Genomic DNA, 27,442 nt, shown 5'->3' with positions numbered 1-27,442 from the left:
TGTTCAATTGTGTTGTTAGGGCTAAAAATTCCGCAGTATCCTTATGTGCTTCTAATTCTTCTTTTACTCCCAGAATGATCTCATCTACTATTTTTAGTTTTTTCTTCTTTCTATCGAGTAGGAACATTAAAAGTTCTAAACCTTTCCCATTAAAAAATTTGAACCAATCATCGATTGATTCTTGATCTGTCAGTCCGTCATTTGGTGTGACATCCCATCTCAGGCGTCTGGGGACAATCCCATCTCTGAGATATTGTTCAAAGGTGGTAATGTCCCACCATAGACTAACCTTCTTCTCCATGTTGTGTCCTAATTTCCTCATTAGGCTTTCAAGGTCACTGTTTTTATTGGTAGGTGTAGTTACATTAAAAACCTCTCCCAGGTTAACCTGTCTTTTATCTAAAAATGAAAAAACATCCATGATGGCTGCAAGAATGGATCAAGGTGGGTGTCAGAATAAGTATTAAGGGGTTATTCCTGCGCCTAATCAGGGAAGAGAACAAGGATCTAATTTTGTACTGCTGCATACACTGGAAGTGGGGTACTTGAACCCTTTTTACAGGAAAAATATATAAGAAGTAGTGTTGCGCAGTACTGGGTTGGGTGATATTATCCTGAGAGGTTAGTAAATTCTGTCCACATCACAATAATTAAAGTTAGATGTGTTATCGCCCAGACTAAAAGGGGATATATGGGCGGCTAAAATTGGCGAAATAATATGAAAAAAATGATGCTCAAGTGTGAACGAATATGAGTGGGTGACTTCTACGTCACAATGTGAATAGCAAAGTATATCCAATGGTAAGCAAAATAAATAGTGATTCTTAATGCGATTAACAAAATCGCATAGGAAGTGCCAGTGCTAGATAGTGAATAAATCTATAGAAATATCAACTACACCATAAATAAAAACCAATGTGCATAAAAAAGTCATTAAAAAACACAAGAATTATGTGAAACAGGTTTGCTAGTGGCTAGGAAATCGCATAAAGTGCCAGTGCCGAAAATTATTGTAAATAAATGCGTATAAATATCTTTATACCATGTGCTAAATTGTGTAAATACGGTGAACACGTAAAATCATGTGACATACACAAAATCGTGTCAAAGAAAACGACACATAAGAAAAGGATCTCTGTAAAAATATTCTCAGTAAGTGTGCACAGTGATTTAAAAAACTATATCAACCAATAGATAAAAAGATTGCACAATCACATATATCAGGTTTGTGTCCATTCAAGATGTGCGATAACTGGTGGCGATTATATTCAAAATCGCATGCAACAAAAAACGCATGAGGTGCTGGTATCAGATTTTTTTGTGCACTGTAAAGTAACGTTGCAAACAGTGATGGTATTAGTGATGGTGACTATATCCCGCGTGGTCCTGTGTACTCAGGGTATGGATGTCCCCTTACCTTACAGCTGTAAGGTAACAGCGTTTGACATGTATATCCTCAGGCTTCCTGGTGGTCTTTTATCCCTCGAGGTCCTATCCTTATGGCCCCGGAAACTGGCGTCTCCTGCCTATTACACCGTGTTGGTCTCCTTAAGTGGACGTTCAGCGGTACTCAGCATAGGGGGGGGGGGGGGTTGTTAGGTTGCCTCAGCGGTGGTTGTTATGTGAGGGTTAAACAGATAAAAAAAGGGGGAGCCCCATAGTGTAGTAATTTTGAACAAGATTTAAGTTTTATTTAAATATAGTGGATAAAATACTCACAAACATATAGAGATTTCTTTGCAATGTAAAAACGAGCCTCGAGCTCGATTACGTCACTTCCGGTAGCGTCCCGACGCGTGTTCGTCACGGTCACGTGACTTCATCAGGGGATGACTAGTGTTCAGGGAAGTGTCTTTAAATAGAGACAATGATTGCTAGTTCGGTGGCCATTTTGGGGAAGACCCGGAAGTGTCCCGGCGGCCATTTTGCGGTTCATATTGTCGCCGGAAGTATACCGACGGCCATCTTGTTGGTTTGTTACATCGTGTTTCTTATGTCGGCAGCCATTTCGCTGTTTATATTGTCGCCGGAAGTATATAGACGGCCATTTTTTTGGTTGTTATGCCTTGTTTACTATGTACTGTGTCCAAAAATAGATGCATGGCCATTTTTGGGAGGTATCCTCGGCGGAAAACACCAGCGGGGCGTCGCTGTATGGATGTCGCCGCCTCCCAAACAGACAGAGTGCCTAATAATGTTAAGAACCAGGAGAATGTATATAGAATGTGTAATATAGGCTATACATTAAACGGGCAATCACTAGTTAAAGAGTGATAACCTTTCTATATAATTGGCAAGTTTGGAGTAAAACAATTAATGCTGTTTATTAAAATACGTCTATTTTAATATATATCTATAAAAAAGTTAATGAGTATAAATACAGGAGAGAATGCATATGTCAAAATATGCATAAAAATAGGAAAATATTAATTTATTTGTTTATCTATAAAAACGTATATGTTTAAAATGACGGATATATTTAAACTAAAATAATTTACAGGCCTTACTATTTGTAAGCGTAAGGTAATAGTAGTTGAAACCAGATAATAAATTTAAAAAGTAGGAATTAAAATGGAGAAAAAATATATATAAAAAAGAGAAAAAAATATTTAAATAAAATAGAAGACGAGGGAAGTGATTCCCATTGCTGCCGGAAATGACGTTCACAGTAAACAAAGTTTTAGATAAGTAAATAGAGGGCGAGGGCCACAAGAGTTAAAATATATCAATAAAATACCTATATACGTGTACATCAACCACGGTGCTCGTACATATGTACATGTGTATGTGTCTATGCATGTTAATAATCGTGCTTAAATATATCTCAGTGATTATATAACATGCAAATAATCAAAATCTAGGTTCAGGGTCGTTTGAAAGAGGAGGGAAGAGTAGGGGTAATTAAGATTGTAGATATGTAAGAGACAGTAGTGAGTTGTAAAATGAATAGAATATATATGAATAATGTATGGAACGTTATAAAAGAGTTTACAAAATTTAAAAGGAGTTAAATAGAAGGTAAAAGATCGTTCAAAATTGAGGGGTGGTTAAAAGTCGCTAATGAAGCAGTTTAGGTCAAATTCCACATTGAGTCCCTTTGGCGTGAATGTGTCTAGTGTAAATATCCATTTGGACTCGATTTGGCTAAGGGTCCTTACTTTGTGCCCTCCTCTCCAGTGTTTGACGTATGGTTCGATGCCCCAGAATTTAAGTTGGGAGGGATCTTTATTGTGGTGTAACGCAAAGTGCCTCGATACACTATGTTTATCAAATCCCTTTATTATGTTCTTTATGTGTTCTTTGACACGTACTTTTAGTGGTCTCTTTGTGCGGCCCACATACTGGAGTCCACAACTGCACTCCAATGCGTATACCACCCCGATGGTATTGCAACAGATGAACTCTTTAATATCATGACTGTTGCCTGTGCTAGTGGAGGTGAACTCTTTTCTCTTCTCGTTGGGGCGTTTTGTTTTAATGCATGCATAGCATCGCTTACAGGGAAAAAATCCTTTTCCCGTAAAGAAGGTGAATCCCCTACTTGGTGGATCGGGGATATTCTTCACTATTTTGTCCCTAATCGTAGGGGCTCGCCTATATACAAATTTCGGACGAGTGGGCAGAATGTCTTTTAGACATGTATCTGAGCGTAATATTTCCCAATTACGTTTGATGATTTTTTCCACCTGTTTAAACTGTACATTGAAGTCTAAGATAATCGGAACGTTATCTTGTGCTGTCTCGTTATGGGGTTTGTTTTTTATGAGATCTTTACGATTTAAGCTTGTTACTTCTGATATTTTCTCGTTTATAAATTCTTCCTCATAGCCTTTCTCAATGAATTTTTGTTTCATGTTTTTAGCTTGTTCCTGAAAGTGTTCTTCTTGTGTACAATTGCGTCTCAGGCGCATAAGTTGGCCTTTTGGTATGTTATATAGCCAATCCTTATGGTGGCAGCTTTCTAATGGTAGGTAACTATTGCGGTCTACACTCTTAAAGTGTGTTTTTGTGATAAGTTTTTCGTTATCTTGTATTATTTTCAAATCCAGAAAATTGATGGATTCATTGCTTATCTCCCACGATAGTTTTATGTTCCTCTTGTTCGTGTTTAGTTTCTCCAAAAAGGTGATCAGTCTTGGTCGTTCACCCTTCCACAATATAATGACATCATCGATGTATCTTCGGTATATATATAATTCATTTGGGGGGTTGTTAAATATTTCCTCTTCCTCCCATTGTGCCATAAAAAGGCCTGCGACGCTCGGGGCAAATTTTGCCCCCATGGCTACGCCCGTTTTTTGGTGATAATAATTTTTATTATACCAGAAGTAGCTGTTTTTCAAGCAGAAATCGAGACATTTTATAAGGAATTTTCTCTGGGGGCACAGTAGGTCTGTATATTTCCGTAATCCCCATTTAGTTGCCTCACAGGCTTGGTAGTGCAAGATTATTGTGTAGAGTGAGGCTACATCCGCTGTAGCCAACCACCACGGTCCCTCGTCTTTTGGTATGTCATCTATGATTTGCAATATGTGCTTGGTATCTCTCAGATACGCCCGTGTCTTCTGTACGGCCGGCTGCAGATAATAATCAATATATTGCCCCATTCTCGCTGTTAAAGAGTCAATACCATTCACTATTGGTCTGGAGGGTGGATTTTCTTTGTCTTTATGGATTTTTGGCAGAAAATAAATAATTGGTGTTCTACATGCCTCGGGTATTAGATATTTGGCTTCTTTCTTATTGAGTATCTCCTTCTTTAGGCCCAAATGTACCACCTGTTCGAGTGCTTTCCTGCATTTAAAGACTGGATTGCCCAACAGTCGATCGTATGTGTCGTTATCTTCAAGTAGAGCATTCATACTTATATTATATTGATCTTTAGACAGTATTACGATGCCTCCACCTTTATCCGCTGGTCGTATGACCAGGTCTTTCCTTTTTGTTAGTTTCCGGATGCCGCTTCTAATATGTTTTGGTTCGTCACGCTTCTTGATTTTCAATTCTTTCACCTCCTCAAGAACGATTCGTTTAAAAACTTCTATATATTTGTTATCTTTAGTTACTGGGTTAAAAATTGATTTATTTCTTAAAGTGCTGTGCGTCATTTCATCAGTAGGTCTTATGGTCTTCGGTTTACATGGATTGCTGATCAAGTATTTTTTAATATTTAATTTCCTCACAAATTTCTGGATTCCGATATAAGTTTGAAATTTATCAAGGTTTTTTGTGGGTGCATATTTTAGACCTTTATCGAGAACTCCTATTTCTTCATGAGAGAGGGGTTGTCCGCTAAGGTTAAAAATACCTTCGCCCTTCACTCTCTTTTTCTTTTGTGATCTCTTCCCCCCTCTGCATCCTCTCTTTCTGGTGTTCTTCTTTGGTTTCTCAGGTTTTCGTTCCTCCTTGATGGGTCGTTCTCGCGGCTCCTCTCTAAAAAAGACCTCTCGTATTCCATGTCGGATTGCCTATGCCTGTCCGTTCTGTCGTCTTCCCATCTTTGCTCCAAGGGTGCGTAAACAAATAAATTAATATTTTCCTATTTTTATGCATATTTTGACATATGCATTCTCTCCTGTATTTATACTCATTAACTTTTTTATAGATATATATTAAAATAGACGTATTTTAATAAACAGCATTAATTGTTTTACTCCAAACTTGCCAATTATATAGAAAGGTTATCACTCTTTAACTAGTGATTGCCCGTTTAATGTATAGCCTATATTACACATTCTATATACATTCTCCTGGTTCTTAACATTATTAGGCACTCTGTCTGTTTGGGAGGCGGCGACATCCATACAGCGACGCCCCGCTGGTGTTTTCCGCCGAGGATACCTCCCAAAAATGGCCATGCATCTATTTTTGGACACAGTACATAGTAAACAAGGCATAACAACCAAAAAAATGGCCGTCTATATACTTCCGGCGACAATATAAACAGCGAAATGGCTGCCGACATAAGAAACACGATGTAACAAACCAACAAGATGGCCGTCGGTATACTTCCGGCGACAATATGAACCGCAAAATGGCCGCCGGGACACTTCCGGGTCTTCCCCAAAATGGCCACCGAACTAGCAATCATTGTCTCTATTTAAAGACACTTCCCTGAACACTAGTCATCCCCTGATGAAGTCACGTGACCGTGACGAACACGCGTCGGGACGCTACCGGAAGTGACGTAATCGAGCTCGAGGCTCGTTTTTACATTGCAAAGAAATCTCTATATGTTTGTGAGTATTTTATCCACTATATTTAAATAAAACTTAAATCTTGTTCAAAATTACTACACTATGGGGCTCCCCCTTTTTTTATCTGTTTAACCCTCACATAACAACCACCGCTGAGGCAACCTAACAACCCCCCCCCCCCCCTATGCTGAGTACCGCTGAACGTCCACTTAAGGAGACCAACACGGTGTAATAGGCAGGAGACGCCAGTTTCCGGGGCCATAAGGATAGGACCTCGAGGGATAAAAGACCACCAGGAAGCCTGAGGATATACATGTCAAACGCTGTTACCTTACAGCTGTAAGGTAAGGGGACATCCATACCCTGAGTACACAGGACCACGCGGGATATAGTCACCATCACTAATACCATCACTGTTTGCAACGTTACTTTACAGTGCACAAAAAAATCTGATACCAGCACCTCATGCGTTTTTTGTTGCATGCGATTTTGAATATAATCGCCACCAGTTATCGCACATCTTGAATGGACACAAACCTGATATATGTGATTGTGCAATCTTTTTATCTATTGGTTGATATAGTTTTTTAAATCACTGTGCACACTTACTGAGAATATTTTTACAGAGATCCTTTTCTTATGTGTCGTTTTCTTTGACACGATTTTGTGTATGTCACATGATTTTACGTGTTCACCGTATTTACACAATTTAGCACATGGTATAAAGATATTTATACGCATTTATTTACAATAATTTTCGGCACTGGCACTTTATGCGATTTCCTAGCCACTAGCAAACCTGTTTCACATAATTCTTGTGTTTTTTAATGACTTTTTTATGCACATTGGTTTTTATTTATGGTGTAGTTGATATTTCTATAGATTTATTCACTATCTAGCACTGGCACTTCCTATGCGATTTTGTTAATCGCATTAAGAATCACTATTTATTTTGCTTACCATTGGATATACTTTGCTATTCACATTGTGACGTAGAAGTCACCCACTCATATTCGTTCACACTTGAGCATCATTTTTTTCATATTATTTCGCCAATTTTAGCCGCCCATATATCCCCTTTTAGTCTGGGCGATAACACATCTAACTTTAATTATTGTGATGTGGACAGAATTTACTAACCTCTCAGGATAATATCACCCAACCCAGTACTGCGCAACACTACTTCTTATATATTTTTCCTGTAAAAAGGGTTCAAGTACCCCACTTCCAGTGTATGCAGCAGTACAAAATTAGATCCTTGTTCTCTTCCCTGATTAGGCGCAGGAATAACCCCTTAATATATATTCAGATTTATCTACAGTTTATTATCTGTGTGCCAACGGTAATGAATAACTCCCAAGTTCCTATGATTGCCGTCTCTAGCTAATCTTCCCAACTGCTGAGCTTGTGGCAGAAAACGCAATGCAGAAACAAACATGGCGACCACATGGTTAAACAGCAACGTAACTAGAAAAATTAGCAGAGGAATCTGTAGCTCAGAGGTAAATGGAACTTTATAAGCTAGACGCCCCAATCCCCTTAAGTGTAAATACATCTTCTAATAGGCTAAAGCTATGAATTAATTGTGCTGTCACTTAGGCATTTCTAAAAAGGTAGCCGATTCTTTGTGATTCATGCATGCATTTTAAATTATAAACATCTTAAGGAGCATCGAGATATAAAAAAACAAAAAAAACAAACAAACACACACACACACACCTACAGTGTTCTGGAGAAAAAGCAAACCATAAATTACTATAGTAACAACCTAGTCATAGAACAAAATATTCATAAAGACAATCCCTCCTTGTTTACTACACAACAAATAGTGCTTGTCAACACACTAATAACAAAACCGGTTCTATTTTGGGAGCAATGATGCTGGCATGCACTTGAATGTTAATGAGATAGAGAGCCTGTCATGGGAAACAATGTTTCAAGTAACCAGTCATTTATTTCTGGTGTTACGCTGGCATGACTTAAAATGTAGTTGCTTTGTTTGAAGCTTTCTATTATAATCCCTAAAACAATCACTTCTGAAAATAACTTACTATTTTTTTTCAACCAATTAGTTCCCAATTGCTCATGTTTAGATGCCCATATTTAGAGAAGCTAAATATAAGCGAAAGGCTTATATAAACTATCCTTTACAGCAGAGCTGCCAGACTGGCTGGCTTCCATCAATTCTTTTCATTTCACATTAAAAAAAAAAAAAAAAAAAAACACATACAACTGACTTTATTTGGAACTTTATGTATATTTTAAAAGGACTAGTTTTAAAAGAGATCTTATCTCTTTGTGGCTAAATGTTAAACATTGTTGGTCTTTTTTTTGCAGCAGCATCTGGCAACCCTTCAGTAGTGAATGTGAATAGCTAATAATTTGGCCAATTCTGAGTTACCCTGAAGGCTGGTTCAAAGACATATGTGAAAAGGTTAATAGATAATTAAGGGTCAGTAAGCAATTCTAGATGTAGAACTTAGAAAGTGGGACTTAAAAGGGTATACTAAGCTAAATGGGTCAATGCACAAGACTCGCTGAACTAGATGGACCTCCTTCAACCCAACTAAGCAACAAGAGATTAGTGAAGGCCTTGTGGTCTGTAAAAAAAAAAACAGTACCTGGAGCATGCTTGCAGACCGTTGTCCACTAGTATGCCTACCTCTAGCACTGGGAGGTTTGGTCTCAGTGTAGTTGCTACGTCCCCCGCTACCACTATCTGCTCAACTGTTTATTCCAGGTTCTACGTTGCCCCTGGTTCCATTTGAGCAGAGTGGAGTGTACACCACACGTCACGCAGAAAAGACTTAAAGTGTTATTAAACCCAGGACCTTGCATTCATTATACCTGGTCGCCCACAGTACATGGAATTGTAATTATTATAATAAATATAAAATGCTAAATACCTTTTCTCATCAGTAGTATATAGCAGTCTTGTAACTTCTATCAGTGTCTGGTTAAAGCTTGCAGGAGGAAACTTCATTCTACTCTGACTGTCCTATGTGGCTGCAGTACCCCTGACCCTTGACCCTAGACAGTGCTGATTGGCCTTGTGTTGATCACATGCACTCTCCCAAAAGAAAAAAAAAAAAACTAACAATACACACCAAACGGAGCATGTGCAGCTTGCCCCCAAGGCTCTTTACCATCAGGAGATGGATTGGGGACAGTGGATGAAGGGAAGGCTCAGAGAAGACAGGATCAAACAGCTTTTTTACACAATGCAGAGGATTAACCCCTTAGGTTCCACAGTGAGAACAACAAGCAGGCTCTACTGCAGACTGATTTTACTTTTGTGGGTTTAGTAAGACTTTAGATTGCAGGGTTTTTTTGGTTTTTTTTCAGAATTCTCCACTTTAACACCCAAGTCAAGTATATGCAAAGATTTACCATGACCCATCTCACAAGGATACATTTATTTTTCTCGAAAACAAAATGACTTAAGAGAACAAACTATAGAACATTTACGTATTTTTCTTTTAACTGCTGCACAATGATGAGTTAACATTTTAGAAATTATTGCTGAAGCGTTAACTACAGAGAATTGACAATTTTTATCAAAGCATAGCGAGCACAAACGTCCCTTATGATCGTTATGCCAGAATTATGCTGACTCAGCATGCCATAATGGCATTCTGTTGAGTGGCTCAAGTAATGCACTGTCTATGGCATCACTGCTGACACAAATGATTGACACAAACATAAATGTACTCAGCATGTAAGCTTGCTATGCTCCACAAGACTTTCCTTTGACTGCCAAACAACTAGGAACACTACAAAATGCCAGCAGCATATTTACCAAACAACTTCCTTGTGTCAAAGAGACAAAGCAAGCAAGGCACTTGCAGAAATCGGGCACCTATCAAGTATAAATGTGGGTGCATCATTTCTCAAACAAATAGTTTTGTTTGCACTAGCATCCTTGGAGTTTATAATCCCGACATCAAACTGCTCTAGTTACACAGACATTCACATCGCATTTATCAGTAGGGATGAGCTCAGGCGTGTTCGCATAGAACACGTGCAGAGCCTGCCAGGAAGTTGGTGAAGCGCTGTGCTAATCACAGGCAATGAGACATTGTCCGATCTCTGCAGCCGCACATCGGGCAATGTCTCGCTGCCTGTTATTAGCGCAGCGCTGCACCGACTTCCTGGCAGGCCCTATGCGAACACGCCTGAGCTCATCCCTATTTATCAGTATACTTTTCTTTTAGGTTATATTAGACACACCTATTAGATGTGGTCAGAAGCAAGTTTAATCTTGATGCTACGTTGAGTGGCAGAGGAAGGAATTTAGAAATCGGAATTTAACCTCACAGTAAATATTACTGAAATCATTTAAAGCAGGCATCACTAAATAGGTGGACCATGGTCCACACCTGGAAAGACTGACCGTCCTATCCAGACCACCACATTGGTCCCACTTAGCAGCCTGGGTAAAGCCCCATACACACTATCCTTTTTTTCTGCTGATTTTTGTCTTCGGATTTACCAAAACCATGTAGTGCAAGGGCCTGCCTGATTGCATACACATTGAAACTACTAAGGTTTGACCTCATATTATATGGTTTTGGTAAATCTGAAGGAAAAAAAATCAGCAGAAAATCTGATAGTGTATATGGGGCTTTACACATCTCCTAGTTCTCCACCCCTGCCCAGCTGCCACTGTCATCCTCACGGTAGGGCAGAGAGAAGGCACAGCAGGGTTGGATGGAAGATGGAAGCCACCCAATTTTCAAGTTAAGAAGCAAATGGCTGGTTGCTAGGACACTGGGGAGGTCCTAGCAACTAATCACCCACTTGTTGACAAGAACAATTGTGCAGCTCCAAACCTCTGTCCATACCTTCCATGCATGGGAAGTGATCAGAACAGGGGGGTGGGAGTGATGTAAACACTGATATGAAGGGAAGGCTGCAATGTAAAGATGGGACTGAGGCCACAGATGCACTGGTGGGCTGTGATGAAGGCGTAGTGAGGACACGTGGGAGAGGGGATACCGAGGATACAGATGTAAAGGGGAGGCTAGTGTTCTCAGTACCCCCCTTTCACATCAATGTAAAGAGGTGGCAGGGGACGTTGATACAAGTGGGGGGACTGAGGACACTGATGTAAATGGGGGACTGTGATAGAAAGGAGTTGGGGGGGAGGCTGTGATATGAAGGATCTGCTCGAAGAAAAATGTACTGACTGGACCTCAATTTTACTTCAAAACCCCTCATTTAAAAGTGGTTCTAAATGTTAAAATATGTTTTCACCTTAATGCATTCCCCGCAATATAATTGCACAGAGCAGGTAAGTAGAACTTTTTTTTTTTTTTAAACAAAAAAAATGCCTTTGCAGCTGCTTTAAAGTACTGCCTGCACTATAATGGAATGAGAAGATGATGTAGGGGGCGTCGCTATCAGCATTGCCATTGCTGATTCACATGCCTATAGCTGGTCAATAAGCACTTGGCCACACACCTAGTCCTTGTCCACTGCTTTCTGGATAAGTAGCACTGACAAAACCCTACCACAGTGAGCTGCAGTGTCTGGGTAGGGGAGCATGTGAGGCACAAATAATGGAGGATTTGGCCCACTCAAGGGATGTAGCAATACGTTTTTATTTACTTTATGAGGCTTGTGCATCACATAATTGGATTTTGTACTTGTCTTGATTGTCATATAGGCATTTTTTTGTTGTATTGTAAAGTGGCACTTTAGTCAGAAAATGAAGTCCTGCTGATCACTTTGGGCTGAGCCCTTTTGCAGCAATAGCTACGGTATGTAAAACATTAAAAATAAGTGTCTGTCCGGTTTAAAAAAACAGTAATATGCTGTCTCACCCTGCTCTGCACATGCTCAGATGCTCTCCATTTTTTACATTGTGCCGAAAATCAAGGCCACTACAGGCCAATCTGCCAACAGCGTAAAGATTTACTACTGCTCAGGGGCTCTGACTTCAGCAAAATGGCAGCCTCCAGTAAGAAGAAACAAAAGCAATGCTGTAGGCAATTTACAGCACACACTAATTTTGGAAGCATAATTATTTTTGTGGAATGTATGTTCCTTACTAAAGAACATTCTTTTTTATCAAGTTGTTATGGGTAAAGTTCCACTTTAATAGTAAACTTTTGCAAAAATTGAAAAGTCTCTAGACGAATACAGGTAGCACAGCTTACTTTTTCACGGATTTTAAATTGAGGTACTGCTATAGTTTGCCAGCAAAACAACTGCGGCAGACTGGTGATATGGGAATACATGCTGTACACATGCTCCTTGGTGCCTCTGACATACAGAAAGCTAAACGTATAAAAAGTAGATGTTTCCCATAGCTACCAAACAGCTTCTGCCCTGCCTAGGAAGTTTAAATGTGATTGGTGATGTAAGAAGCAAAGAGTGTAGGGCAGGCTTCAAAATCATACTCCTACTGGTCTCTGCTTGAGCATGTGAGGGAGGGTGCTGGGACTTCAGTGGACCACTCAAATTAGGATACACAGAAGATAAATTTGCCTGCTAGAATGTAATGATAGCATGCAGATTGTTTTTTTTTTCCTTCCTTGCCTGGATTTACTTTTTAGGGTCTTATTCACACTGGACATTTTAATACTGCTCCTCGGTGTGTCTGCCATTTTTTTTTTTTTTAAATGGGGTGTAGAGGCAGAAAAAAAAAAATAAATAAATAAATAAAAAAACACTACCATCACATCCAGGAGCAGCAGAGTTTTGTCAGAAAGAACGATTGACACCCGTAAATGCGTGTAAATGTGCATTAGCACCAATCGCGTTTAGCGCTTGAACACCAATTCATTCCAATTACCAGAATAAATCATCATTCTGGCAAATTACATTAATGTGTTTACAAGCATTTTTTTGGTCAAAACACTGGTGCCAGGAGGAAAGGCATTTAGGAGAGATGGCAAAACAACCAGTGTACACGAGGCCCAACACTGGTCAAAATGGTGAATATTACAATTACAGAAATAACTTACTGAGCAGTTACTTCGGTCATCTTCATCTTTTTCCTCATAGTAAAAATAGACAAAGGGGATCCACAAAAACACACAGAACAGAATCATTGAATATAATGCTGAAAAAAGGGGACACAAAAACAAAATGTTAATTCATACCATTCATAATCATATACTGAATTTGAAATATTCATACTATTTTTGAAATGCAGTTTTAAAATCATAAATCATGACCAAGTATGTGCTAAATGTGAATTAAAATTTTACAGCAGAGTTTACGCAGAAGCCCCAGTATTATCGTTACTTTTTCCTGGTTTAACCACTGGCTGTTTTGTCAACTTAGCATTGTCTGGGGGTATTCCAGACTTGTGGAATGTCTTCTTTTTGACTGTCCCTCTTTCAGGAAATAAGCCAGCAGACCGACTATATTAAAGGAAAACTAATGAGAGGAATAGGGAGGCTGCCAATGCTAACCTGAGACTAGGGATGAGCCGAACACCCCCAGGTTTGGTTTGCACCAGAACTTGCAAAACAGTCAAAAAATGTGTGCAAACACGTGTACTCCGGTAAAGTCTATGGTACACGAACATGAAAAATCAAAAGTGCTAATTTTAAAGACTTATATGCAAGTTATTGCCATAAAAAGTGTTTGGTGACCTGGGTCCTGCCCGAGGAGACATGTATCAATGCAAAAAAAAGCATTACAAAAAACTGAATTTTTTTCGGGAGCAGCGATTTTAATAATGCTTAAAGTGAAACAATAAAAATGAAATATGCCTTTAAATCTCATGCCTGGGGGGGTGTCTATAGTATGCCTGTAAAAGTAGCACATTTTCCAGTGTTTAGAACAGTACCACAGTAAAATGATATTTCTAAAGGAAAAAAAATACATTTAAGACTGCTCGTGGCTGTAATGTATTGCCGGATGCCGGCAATATACATAAAAAAAATAAATAAAAAAAAAAGGCATTGTTAAACCCCCCCCCCACGTCCATTATCAGGCCCTTTGGGTCTGGTATGGACATTAAGGGGAACTCCCGCACCCAAAAAAAAATATTGGGTGGGGTCCCCCCAAAATACATACCAGGCCCTTATCTGAACACACAACCTGGCAAGCCGCAGGAGGGGGGGCAAGAGAGCACCCAGCCTTTGGCCAAGCATGGCTCCCACATCACAGCACACCGATTGGCCAAAGCATGCAGGTCAGGTGCATGCTTTGGCCAATCAGCAGCCGTCAACGTCTCACCGTTTATTATGGTGGGTTCTGCTGGTGCTCAAATTTCCCATGAACGCCCCATAATGTTCAACTCGGACTTCAGACTCATCCCTACCAGAGACCTTATTGTGAAAATTGCTCATTCCTAGCCATCTCTGGTCTTGTTTCTTTCCGAATCACTGACCAGGAAGTTGTATGAAGCTAAATAAGTCAGAACTCCATATCTACCAACTTATTTCAGGTCAGCAACCAAAGATGAAATACCTTTGGATCAACCCAATTGCCAGGTACCCAATATTTCTCCAAAGCAAAAACTTAGCAATGGCAGTTTATGTATTTTCTAGCACTTGTTTGCTTAATAAGCCATAGCTTCTACAACCACATTTTGTCTATGGATGAGCGCATTAGGATAATGTTCAATCCCCTAAATTTTTATTTTCCTGACTATCTGCAAGCATATCTGTTAAGGGGCGGGTCATACAGTATTATACCGCATAGACTAGATTAGACAATTCTGTCTGCACGTATTTCATGAAAACAAAATAAGCCATTTACAAAATTGATAAACCATAACTTTTAGAATCAATGCTATGACCATTATGTGTCCATTTGCAAAGTGAATATGAATTGGAGTGATTTTTTCCATTATTGATCAGCTGCTACACTTGCAGGGTTCAAATAGCATTTTGGGGATTTTTTTTGTACAATTTTTTTCCCCATGAAAGTGGTGCAACATATAAAAATGTACATACAGAAAAATGTACAGTGTGAATAGAATTAATTTCCCAATTTCTTGTTTCAGCAACACAAATACAATACATTGTCCTAGTCAGCGATTCCATATTCCAACTATGGGCAAGTACTAAACTGCAGACATTTAAAAGGCATATATTATGATATGCAGTTTTAAAGTGCATCTAAACCCAAAACGAAAAACTAGAATATATTACAGTTGACTGGTCCTTGGTGTGGTAGCTGCATTTGTTTTTGCTTTATTTTCACCTGGTAGCCCTGCACATAGCACTTTCTGCCCCTGGGTGGCTATCAAACTTCTCCATGGTATCTATGAAAGGAGCCAGGTTTGTCACCCTAGGCTATTCTACTCATGTGGACTACAGACATGTCCACATCTCTTTATCTTCATTACATTGGGGCATGGAAAAATGGGTCAACCCCTAATCTATACAATTAATTTTTAACTGGTTCACGTAACTGTAATGACTTCACTTCACAATGGATGTTGTACTAAAGCATAAAGGCTAGCGAAACTGGCAATACTACAATCCTACACCCGATTCCTGCTTACCATCCTGAGGCCATACAAAGTTTCGGACCGCTATTCTACTAATGTTTGTAAAGTCCCAGAACTACCGGTAAATTGGCAGGCAAGAACAGTATCTCTGCAAAGGCCCCTGCCCAACCCTGACCTTATATACCCACTGTAGTCCCTCACCACTCATTGTGACACCTCCATCACCCTCATTTTATTTATTTCTTACATGCACTTATATAGTTTTGTCAATTTGCGCAGCACTTTATACGTATTTAGTGTACATTCACATCAGCCCCTGCCCTCAAAGAGCTTACAATCCAAGGTCACCAAGACTCATATTTTCACATACTAGGGCCAATTTAGATAGGAGCCAATTAACCTACCAGCATGTCTTTGGAATGTGGGAAGAAACTGGAGTAGATGGAGGAAACCCACACAAGCACAGTGAGAACATGCAAACTCCAGACTGGTAGCCATGCAGTTGAGATTCAAACCAACGACCCTGGTGCTTCTAGGCAGACGTGCTAATGGAGGAGTAGATGACCTTTTCTCCTGTGATAGTACAGGGGTCTAGCAGCCAATCGCTAAGCCTAAACACTCACATATGACCAGGGCAGGGATGTCAACTCTCCTCGAATTGCTGAAACCATTCATTTTGGTGCCCGCTGTGAAGAAAGGAGCGGTGAATGATCAATAGTAAGGGAAAAAATAGGGGGGCAGGGGCGGATCCAGGGGGGGGGCAACGGGTCAATTGCCCCCTCCGAGAATAGGAGTGGTAGGTGTCACCGCGGGTGAGAGAGCCGGCGGGCGGCTCCATGGCAGAGAGCACGGGCGGCTCCGTCGGGGAGAGACAGCGGGTGGCTCCGCGGACGGCCCGGCTCAGTGTCAGTGTGTGAGCGGCTGCTGGCCTATCAGGGAGCCGGTGGGCGGGCAGAGAGATGACATCATCTCTCACTGCCCGGCGCCCGTCCTGCATCGCTGAAGTTCCGTGTAGTGTGCAGGCAGCCACGGCAGCAGAGAGATTACTTCATCTCTCTGCTGCTTTACTGGTAATCTGCTGCCTGGGACAATTATATAGCAATTATAACAAGAGACAATTATGGCAGGCAAGTGACAATCTCTGCATCATGTGGCATGGGACATGGCAAGTGGCAATCTGCATTGTGCGGCATGGGACGTGACAAGTAACAATCTGCATCTGGTGACAGGTGACAATCTGCAACGTGTGGCACGAGACGTGGCAAGTGACACTCTGCATCGTGTGACATGGCAAGTGACAACCTGCATCTGGTGACAGGTGACGTGGCAAGTGACAATCTGCAACGTGTGGCATGGGACGTGGCAAATGGCAATATGCAACGTGTGGCATGGGACGGGGCAAGTGACAATCTGCATCTGGTGACAGGTGACGTGGCAAGTGACAATCTGCATCGTGTGGCATGGGACGTGGCAAGTGACAATCTGCAACGTGTGGCATGGGAAGTGGCAAGTGACAATCTGCAACATGTGGCATGGGATGTGGTAAGTGACAATCTGTATCTGGTGAAAGGCGACGTGGCAAGTGACAATCTGCAACGTGTGGCAGGTGACGCGCTCGGGGCTCCCACTGATGCTGCATTATGGTGAGTTGAACCATTTAATTTTTTATAACAATGTAATAATAGTAATGTGCTTCAATCATCCTGACACCATAACAACCATGGCGTCGTGATGATTGAAGTGCTAACACTAGCCATTTCCCTGATAAATTTACCCCAAAAAAAAACATATTTTCTGCAAGCGCCCCTCCCGAGACTAGGCTCTGGATCCGCCCCTGTAGGGGGGACAGGGGATCCCCTTATAGAGAAACTGTCATTTTGCCCTATATAGGCAAGCTGGCGGTGTCTCTTTAAACCTTCAAACAAAGTTCCAACTTAAGTTTTTTTTTTTTTGTTTTTGATAAAGTTGGAAAGTCAAAACAGTATCGATGTCAGGTCATTATTGCTTTTACTCATCTATCCGTCCCACACCAGTGCCTCTTACGCCCTTTAAAAAGAGATAGATGGTAATAGACTTTACAAGGAAGGAGAAGACTATAGAAATATAGCTTAAAACTTTCTCCTGCAAAATGCGCTACTGAAATGTCATTTAATCCAAACTTCAGGCAGATGTAAAAAACAGTGTTAGCCATTTGAATGTTGTTCTGTGCTCATTAATACATTTTTCTTTTTCCTTTTTTGATACATGCAATTCATGTTTTGCTCAAATTTTACTTTATTTCAACCTCTTTGGCCCTATGTATAGCAGCACTTAGATTGAGAAAGGGAAGGAACAGCAACTGGAAGCCAATCAGATGGGCGACATACAAAATAAGCTGAGCTTATAAGCATGCTACTGCTTCCAAACTATCCAAATCAACAGGCAGGGTGGTGTTTGCATTGCAATTTGCAACTGGAAAAAGTGGTGCCAATTACCTGGCTGTCCTGTTTGGCAGAGATGTGTAAATCACAGTACTGAATGGATATTATTGGAGATGTTTTAGACAGGTAAAACACCTCCCTTAAAAAGTGTAAGTCCACTCTAACACTAAAATCCCTGCATCTACAAACATCCGACATCTAACACTAACCTATCTAGCCCTGTATATTTATATATATTATATAAAAAAAAAAAAAAAAGTTATATATATATATATATATATATATTATTTATTTATTTTTTAAGCCGATCCAATCTCCAGCAGCAAAAGCTCTGTGGAGGACACAGCAGACAATGGCTGGGAAATTAATGGGATGTGACGTCACCTATAGACCCAATATGGGTCTTCCATTTTCGGCTCTGTCCTCTGTGCCCACCTCCAAAGCGAAGGCGCATCTAACAGCTCAGCGTGGAAAAAAGTATGTATACACTTCGTGCTTTACAGGGCTTGATAGGTTAGTGTTAGACCGTGGGTGCCTGTAGATGAAGGATTTTAGTGTTAGGGTGGACTTCTACTTTAAGCATATTTGATTTGTGCATTTAAATGCTGCCTGGAGTTTTGATTTGTCCAACTTTAAGAAAAAGATATTTAAGAAAGTGTTTGGAAAAAAAAACTCCAATAGAAACGTCTGTAAATTATTTTAGGTATGCAAATTGTATCTAACACACACACACACACGAGTAGGTCTTCCGTTGCTGCCAAAAAAAAAACCTGACCCATTGAGGCGTGGATGCCACCAAACCTCTGATGATATGCCGTGGTATTTGGCACCAAGTCATCAGTGGCAGATCCTTTAAGTCTTGTAAGTTACGAGGTGGGGCCTAAATTGATTAGACTTCTACAGCACATCTCACAGAAGCTCTACTGGATTGAGATGTGAAGGCCAAGTCAACACCTCAAACGTGTTTTCTTTAAACCATTTCTGCAGTGTGGTAGGGAGCATTATTCTGCTTACAGAGGTCAAGGTCATCAAGGAATACCGTTTTCATTCAGGGGCATACTTGGTCAGCAACAATGTTTAGGTAGGTGGTACGTGTCAAGTAGCATCCACGTTAATGGCAGGACCCAAAAGTTTCCCAGCAGAACATTGCCCAAAGCATCACACTGCTTCAGCCAGCTTGACCTCTTCCCATATTGCATTATGGTGCTATATCTCTCCCAGGTAAGCATGTATCCAGCCATCCAGATGAAGTAAAAGAAAACATGATTCATCAGACCAGACCACCTTCTTCCATTGGTCCATACTCCAGTTCTGATGCTCATGTGCCCATTGTAGGCGCTTTTGGCTGTGGACATGGGTCAGTATGGGTACCCTAACCAGTATGCAGCTATGCAGCCTCATACACAAATTACAATGCTCATTTTCTCTGCTTCAAGGACAACATGTTTATTTTCTGCCTAATATATCCCACTGACTTTTAGATGCCAGTGTAATGAGATAATCAATGTTAAATCACTTAACCTGTCAGTGGTCATAAAGTTATGGCTGACTGGTGTATATCGTCAATGTATATTGTGACATGTCAGGAACTTATTCATGCAGATTTGTAAACTTACTGAGAGGTCCATATTAGAATTACTTAAGAACCAGTTACTACACCTTGCTTTTCTGTCTGCTTTGCAAAATGCATGAAAAAACACACACAGGAACATTCAGGGCCACTTTATACCTGTTAACGCAGTATGTTTTCCTCATAAGAAATCTTGCGCAATATGGCGCACCCCCCCCCCCCCCCCCCCCATTCATTTGAAAGACTTTTTTTTTTTTTTTTTGCAAATGCAGGACACCAAAGTCGAGGTGACTTGAACTGCAGGTGTGCACTCGGGTGCCATTTTCAACCTATGGCACCACAATATAAAACCACCCAAAGGCCTCATGCACGCTGGACGTTATAAAAACTCCAGTAGCGTTGGCTGTAGAAAGCTGTAGAGAGTTTTTCAGTATTTTTTTTAGCACAACTATATTCCCACAAAAGCTTATGGTTCAAAAGCACTGAGAAACGGCGAATAGCCATGTTTTCCAGTGTTTTTAAGCTTCAGCCCTGGAAGATTTTACCCCCTTTCTGACCAGAGCACTTTTTGCGATTCGGCACTGCATCGCTTTAACTGACAACTGCGCGGCCGTGCGACGTTGCACCCAAACAAAATTGACATCCTTTTTTCCCCCACAAATAGAGCTTTCTTTTGGTGGTATTTGATAACCTCTGTATTTTTATTTTTTGCACTATAAAAAAAAAAAAAAAAAAAAAAAAAAGCGTCAATTTTCAAAAGTCACAATAAGCGTATATTGATTAGTTTGCGCAAAAGTTATAGTGTCTACAAAATAGGGGTTAGTTTTATGGCTTTTTTTTTTTGGAACAGTTTAAATTGGGACTGTGGCATTACGGCGGACACATTGGACACTTTTTTCGACCATTGTCATTTATACAGCGATCAGTGCTATAAAAATGCACCAATTACACTGGCAGGGAAGGGGTTAAAGACTAGGGGCGATGAAGGGATGAAGTGTGTCCTAGGGAGGGATTCTAACTGTGGGCTTCCACTCACATGACAGCGATCACTGCTCCCGATGAGAGGGAGCCGTGATCTCTGTCCTGTCACTAGGCAGAACGGGGAAATGCCTTGTTTACGTAGGCACTTCCCCGTTCTGTGGCTTCGTGACACGATCGCCAGAAGACCGGCGGACAGAGTCTGTGGGTCCCGTGGGCACAGTCACACTGTATGTGGTAGGCACGCCCACTAGCTCCTCCATTTAAAGGGGACGTACAGGAACCCCCATTTGCCGACCGTTGCCATTGTGCCAACGTACATTGGCGTGCAGCAGTCGGCAAGTGGTTAACATTAGAGCATTTTTACAGCTGAAAAACACTTCTCAAAACTCACTTGTTCTGGGGGGGTTTTTCCAGACAGAAAATTTCCCTACCAAAAAATGCCGATAACAGCCTATGTGTGCATAGACACATAGGATAACATGCTGAGGCATTTATTGGCTGCAGAAAAAAAAACACCCGAAACCAAAATAGCAGCTGTAAAGACATCCAGCGTGCATGAGGCCTAAAAGGAACAGGATTTATTTATAACAAATACTAGAGTGCTAAATATTGCGGGCTTCACAAGACATTATGTTCATTGCACAAACATATTTTGATAGTTTAGTTCATTTAAAAAAAAATAATAATTCCAGCCAATAGTCTGTAATAAAACTTGATCATTTTTGCTGAGAGATAATATTAATTACATGTGTTCGTTCAAATCACAAACCCATCTTCACTAAAGAAAATTAAATTTCAAATTAGAAGTTGTAAAGTATGACATTCGACCTTAAAGACTGGAAAGAAACATTTAGAAGCTAAACTTCATATAAAAGAGTAAAACAAATTGCCTTTGAGATTGCCTTCTACTGCAGGCAGGTTCTGCCATTTGCTGAAAACCAAACAATTTATTTTACCTCTATTCTTTATTTTGTTTCCCTCTGGATCAATAAACCCCATGCACTAGTCTTTTCCTCCCAACTGGGTGCAATCACATACAGGAAGCCTGCAGCCAAAAAAATAGCAAGTAGGTTATTGCACACTAAACTCATGGGTGTCTGTGATAAAGCACAGGCTCATAATGAAGCCATAAGACCATCCTAGAGGTCCAATACAATTTCTTTACACTTGCAGCATTTCTCTAGTCTGAAAAGGTTAGTTATTTTCTCCATGATCATTTTGTATTTGAAATTTGTAATTAAAATAATAATTAAGAAAAGCCAGCATTAAGCTGGGATATTTGCTAGATACAAATATACTAGGCATGGTAGTCCTCATCACCGGGCACAAAGGGAGCGTGTTCCACATCTTGATGGGTTCGCTTGGTTCTGACACCATTTGTTCACCATATTTTTTTTTCAAACTAAGCTCATCAGTTGCCTTTGTAGCTCCACCGGCAGTAGAGCTGCACAATTAATCGTTAAAAAAAAAGTGTGATCTCGATTCAACCCCTCTGATGATCTCTATTGCAGAGTTTGCCAATTCTTTCATATACCAAGTGGAGAGACTTATCTGCTCACTCAGCTGTCAAAAGAAACCATTAGGGCAGCCTGCCAATTTGATAAAATCAAACATTGTAACTAACTTCCTTCTTAGATAAAGGGAAACTTCTGTGTGTAAAGAAAAAAATCCAGGCAGTCTGCCAAGTTTTTAAAAAATGTAAATGCAGGAAGTTTAACCACTTAAAGTCTAATAAAAATTCTGACACTTGTTTGTTAAGGTAAAAATCAATATTGTTTGCTAGAAAATTACTTGGAACCCCTAAACATTATATATAGCAGAGACCCTAGGGAATAAAATGGCAATTGCTACAATATTTTATGTCACACTGTATTTTCTCAGCGGTCTTTCAAAACGTAATTTTTGGGGGAAAAAATACACTTCCATGAATAAAAAATAAAAAACTGTAAAGTTAGCCCATTTTTTTGTTTCGTTTTAATGTGAAAGATGATGTTACACCGCGAGAATCATGATCTATCATCTAAGCAAAAAAAAAATTGTGATTCTCATTTTAGCCAGAATTGTGCACCTCTAACGGCCAGCCATGTTATTTCTCAGCAGCACCTCAGCTATCAATTTGCAGCTGGAAAAGCACAAGAGTCCTATACAAGGAGAATTCTTGTTCCTGCTCAGCACCTGGCCACACACATCCCTGGCAGTATCTTCAGAAGGACATATAGTTAGCTTGAGGGGCTGCATTGTATGTGTACGGAGGGAGGCTGCCTAGAGGCAATTCAGTTTGCATTGTGTGCTATACAAGTATTTCATTCATTCATGTGTGTAAGCATGAGTAGGGGCAGAGGACTTCATTAAAGGTCAATGTGGGTGGCCAGGCAGGGTGCTGCATTGTATGTGTGGGAGAACATGGGGCTGCATTGTATGTGTGTGGGAGGAGGAGTGTAGAGGTTAGCAGTGGTGGAAAAGTGATGCAGAGTTGAGCAGTGAATGAAGGGCTGCAGAGGCACATAGTGGGCAGGGGGTGCAGAAAGAGAGCAGTGAACCAGAGTTGCAGGGGGGCTGAGGTGAGTGATTCAGGAGTAAGATATGGACAGTGGCTTTAGGGCACTTTGCTTTTGACAGAAATACAGTTTTTTTTCCTCTGGGTGGGGATCTTATGCTAATGGAGCTGGCTTGAGGAAGGGAGGGAAGCCTTTTTTCTTCAAGAGGGGTCTTTACCGGAGATGATCATTTTGCTTGGGTAGACTGTTGCCTAAATGCCAGCTGTGTTGCGTGTCATGTACTCCGGAGTTCTGCACTCTGTATGCTGGGATTGCAGTAGTCAGGAGAGTGCAACATACAGTACAGCACAGCATACAGGATGCAGCAGTCTCCTGTCTGTCATACTGTGTACAATATGCTATACAGTAAACCCGCCTTACTATTGAACGATTTGGTCCTCAGCGGGACCCACATGGGATGACACAAAGGGGAGTGGTTGCTTCTCTCCCCTTCCCGCCTCTCATTTCAGGTTGCGTGTGGCGATTGCAGCAGGTGCTCCAGGTAGTAACAAGCTCCAGATTGGCTACATTTGGTGGGCATCCACATCCCGTGCTTCTGCCCCCTAGAAAAGCCCCTGCTCCCGCACTGCAGCTGCCTCAGAAAGAAAAGTACATCAGCTCCCACCCACCCTCCCCTTAGTAAATTTGTTTAAATCGTCATGGTGCTTGTTTAGGCCCCTTTCACACTTGTGAGACTTGCCATACGACTTGTGAGTGCAAAGTCGCATGGCAAGTCGTACCCCATGATTTCCAATTATAACCATTCATGTATGTGCGACCTCAAGACGCACCAACTTCAAAGTAGTCCCTGTACTACTTTGGTCAGACTTCGATGCGAGCTGAGGTCCATAGACCTCAAGTGTACACAGGCATTTCCTGAAATCATGATAAAAATCGCGCAGTGCGATGGGGGGTTTAGTTGTCCAGCTTAGCTGGACGGATATAGTGCCTGATCTTTGGTTTATTTAGTTTGGGCAAAAGGTGGAGATATATATATTATATATATATATCTCCATATCCTGTTGATTTCAATGGACAGAGGCACTGTAGGAGCGGTGTATGATGCCACGCTCCTGCCATGCGTCAAAGATGCTGCTTGCAGGACTTTTTTTTAGTGTCCTGCAAGCGCACTGCTCCAGTGTGAAAGCCCTTGGAGTGACAGGAGAGGCACTTTACAGGCGCTAATTTTACTTTCAAAAAGAGTTTTATTCAAATCTATCACAATAACAAGCATATGACATCAACAAATTGTACACTACTTGCAGGGCGGCATTGAGTGGTAGAGCAAATTGTGCCTCAACACACTGAACAGTCAAAAGGAGAGCATGGATAGTACAAGAGATCGTGGGCCTGGTGCCCGTCTGCTGTATACTACGAACTCTGTGTGGTTAGGTCCGGTAATTCCGGAAGTGTCCCGTCCTCCCCTGACACCCCTATGGGCTGTGTCCTGGGGGGACGCGACACCAAAGAACAATGGAGAGACAAGTCTGACCATGGGTAAAACTAAGTCCCACAATGTAAGAAAAAAAAAAAGGGGAAAAAAAAAAAAAAAGAAGAAGAAGAGGTAACTGAGCAAAATATCCAGAAGCTTCAGGTGAATCGCAGCTAACTTACATATGATATATAAGAAAGAGTACATTAAAGCAGTGACTTTCACTGCCGGCTCTGTCTGGTCTGGGTGTGATGCACAATGAGGTTATGCAAGCTTTATACAGCTTGGGTGTATTAACCAGGAGGACCAATGTTTGTTGAATCTAGGTTCTGTCATGTTTATTTTAGAGAAAAGATATTCCATGCGACAATGATCATTAAGGGTAGTTATAAGCTCATTAAGGGTTGGGGGAAGGGGGTTTTTCCAAACACGAGCTATGAGCAGGCATGCTGAGATTAGTATATGGTGTACTAAAGGTAAACTGGTGGCGGGCCAGTGTTGGGGGTCCAGACCAAAGAGAGCCATTCGTGAGGTCAGTTGTTGGGGAGAATTGGTCAAGGTCTGTACCAGAGAGAAGACTTGGTACCAAAAGGACATGATAACCGGGCAGCTCCACCAGATGTGGAGCATATCCCCGGTTGAGTTGCAATTCCTCCAACACTTTGGAGAATGGGTGGGGAAGATGGTTGCTAACTTGTCTGGCGTGTAATACCACATATGGAACAGTTTCATGATCGTTTCCCAATGCGTTACATTTTTGGAGATGACTAGTGGGGTACGTAGTACGCGTTGCCAATCTTCTGGGGGGAAAGAGCGTTGCAACTTGGATTGCCAATAGATCATATTCGAAGGTTTAGAGGACGTGGTAGGTCTGGAGAGAAGATTGTAAATGAAGGATATGCCCTTGGTAACACTAGGGGAACGGTTGTAGTATTTGAGAAGTTCCTTGGAGGTGGTTTCTGAAGAAGTCGAAATTTGTGAGAGAATATGTCTGAGTCTGAGGTATATGTAGAAGTCTTTATGCGAGAGTCTGAATTCCGATGTCAGCTGTTGAAAACTGTTTAGGTCCGGCCCAAGGTACAGAGCTCCAATGGTTTTGATTCCGGCTTCATGCCAGTGCTGGATAGAGAGATTTGGAGACAGAAGTTGTAGCGCTAGTAAGGGTAGACTTATCAGTGAGTCTCTATGAATGCCCTGGTGGGCCTGACGTATTGCAGTCCATTGCGCTAGACAGGCGCGTACTGTAGGAAAGATAGACCGTGTGATAGGATGGGACAACCAAATCGCTGCTAAAGTTAATTGTGGTTTATCTGAGAGTGCTGCCGCTTCCATTTGGTGCCACCTTGCGTTTGGGTCCTGTCCGTGTATAAACCTATCTTATGACATGTATCTTTCACATTGATGCCTGCAATATGAGGATGTGAGCGAATAGATTGTGCCAATGGTTCCATTACTAGGGCAAAAATCAAGGGCGAGAGTGGGCATCCCAGCCGATTACCGTTAGTGATTTTAAAGGGGTTGGAAAGAATGCCCGAGGTGCGGATCCTCACAGTAGGTGAGGAGTATAGGCCTAGGATAGCTCGTAAGAAGTTGCCTTCTACCCCAAATTTTTTCAGAACTGCTTCGAGGTACCGACTCTGCATCTAAAGAGATCAGCAGAGAAGGCGTTCGACCGTGTTCCGCCCAGTGGATAAGATCCACAAACCTACGGGTGCCATCGGAGGCCTGACGTCGGGGGATGAACCCTACCTGATCCGGGTGTATGAGGTGTGCCATGTGTTGTGATAGTCGGGTGGCCAGAAGCTTGGCATACATTTTCAAGTCGGAATTAAGAAGCAAAATAGGGTGGTAGTTAGCTGGGTCATGTGGGACTTTCCCTGGTTTGTGTATAGTGGAAATAGTGGCTTCTAGAGATTCTGTAGGGATCTCCCCGGTGGCTAGCATTCGATTAAAGGAGTCACATAAATGCGGGGTTAGTGCGACAGAAAATGTTTTGTAATATTCGTTTCCAAAACCGTCTGGCCCCGGGGCCTTATGTAGTGGAAGGCCTTTAATTGCATTCTTAATTTCCTGGGGTGAAAAAGGTAAGGCTAAGTCAGCCGATTGTGAAGGGGATAAGGAGGGGAGAGATACGTTAGAGAGAAACGTCTGAATAGTCGCATCAGTGGGCTGTGTCTCAGTCGCGGAGTCTCTTAAGTTGTATAATTGTTGATAAAATGAACCAAAGCAATTGGCTATATCCTTGGGGTTAGTCAGTCTGTTGCCCTTAGGGTCTATTAAATATGAGATTGTGGATTGGGCTGACCTATGTTTGTATTGTTGGGCCAGGGTTTTCCCTGATTTATTTCCCTGTGAGTACCAGGTTAGCTTAAGTTTTCGCAAGTAGAACTCATGTTTGTTCTGAAGGTAAGTGCTCAGTTCTGACCTCAGTTTACAGAGTTCTGCGTGAGTGGAGGCAGAGGGTGAATGCATATTACTTTTCTCTAGAGACTTTATTTTGTCTAGGAGGGTGTTAAGGATCGCAGAGAGCACTTTTTCTTCTTCTGAGCCCCCAGTTTTAGCAGAACTCCTCTTAGGACCGCCTTATGGGCATACCAACATGTAGTGCGATTGGAGACAGATTGTTGGTTCAGAGTGAAGTAATCGTCTATGGCAGTTTTGAACTGTTCCCTAATGTCCTTGGTGCTGATCAGGTTGGCGTTTAAACGCCATACTGTGAATGGGGTGGTAGATGGGGATAGATGGAGAACCATTGAGATGGGGGCATGATCTGACCATGATATTACCCCAATATTGGTGGAAGCAACGGCTTGTAGCAGCACTTTGGATGTCAGGAACAGGTCAATCCTGGAATACGATCTCTGGGCGTTAGAGTAGAACGTGTAAT

At 41.3% G+C, this 27,442-nt stretch overlaps 1 protein-coding gene across 1 annotated transcript in view; it reads right to left on the bottom strand.

Moving 5' to 3' along the window:
- The window catches only part of LMBRD1 (LMBR1 domain containing 1), a 340,404-nt gene that overhangs the window by 193,338 nt on the left and 119,624 nt on the right, over positions 1 to 27,442 (bottom strand). The window contains exon 4 of the mRNA XM_077487418.1: positions 13,169 to 13,266. Within this exon, the coding sequence (XP_077343544.1) occupies positions 13,169 to 13,266 (98 nt within the window). The remainder of the gene's footprint in view (positions 1 to 13,168; positions 13,267 to 27,442) is intronic.

This window comes from Lithobates pipiens, unplaced genomic scaffold (assembly GCF_037356315.1).
Source record: "Lithobates pipiens isolate NorthernLeopardFrog02 unplaced genomic scaffold, aLitPip1_a1.2 Scaffold_18, whole genome shotgun sequence".
In the NCBI taxonomy this organism is placed as follows: Eukaryota; Metazoa; Chordata; class Amphibia; order Anura; family Ranidae; genus Lithobates; species Lithobates pipiens.
This window is presented reverse-complemented; position numbering and strand designations above follow the sequence as displayed.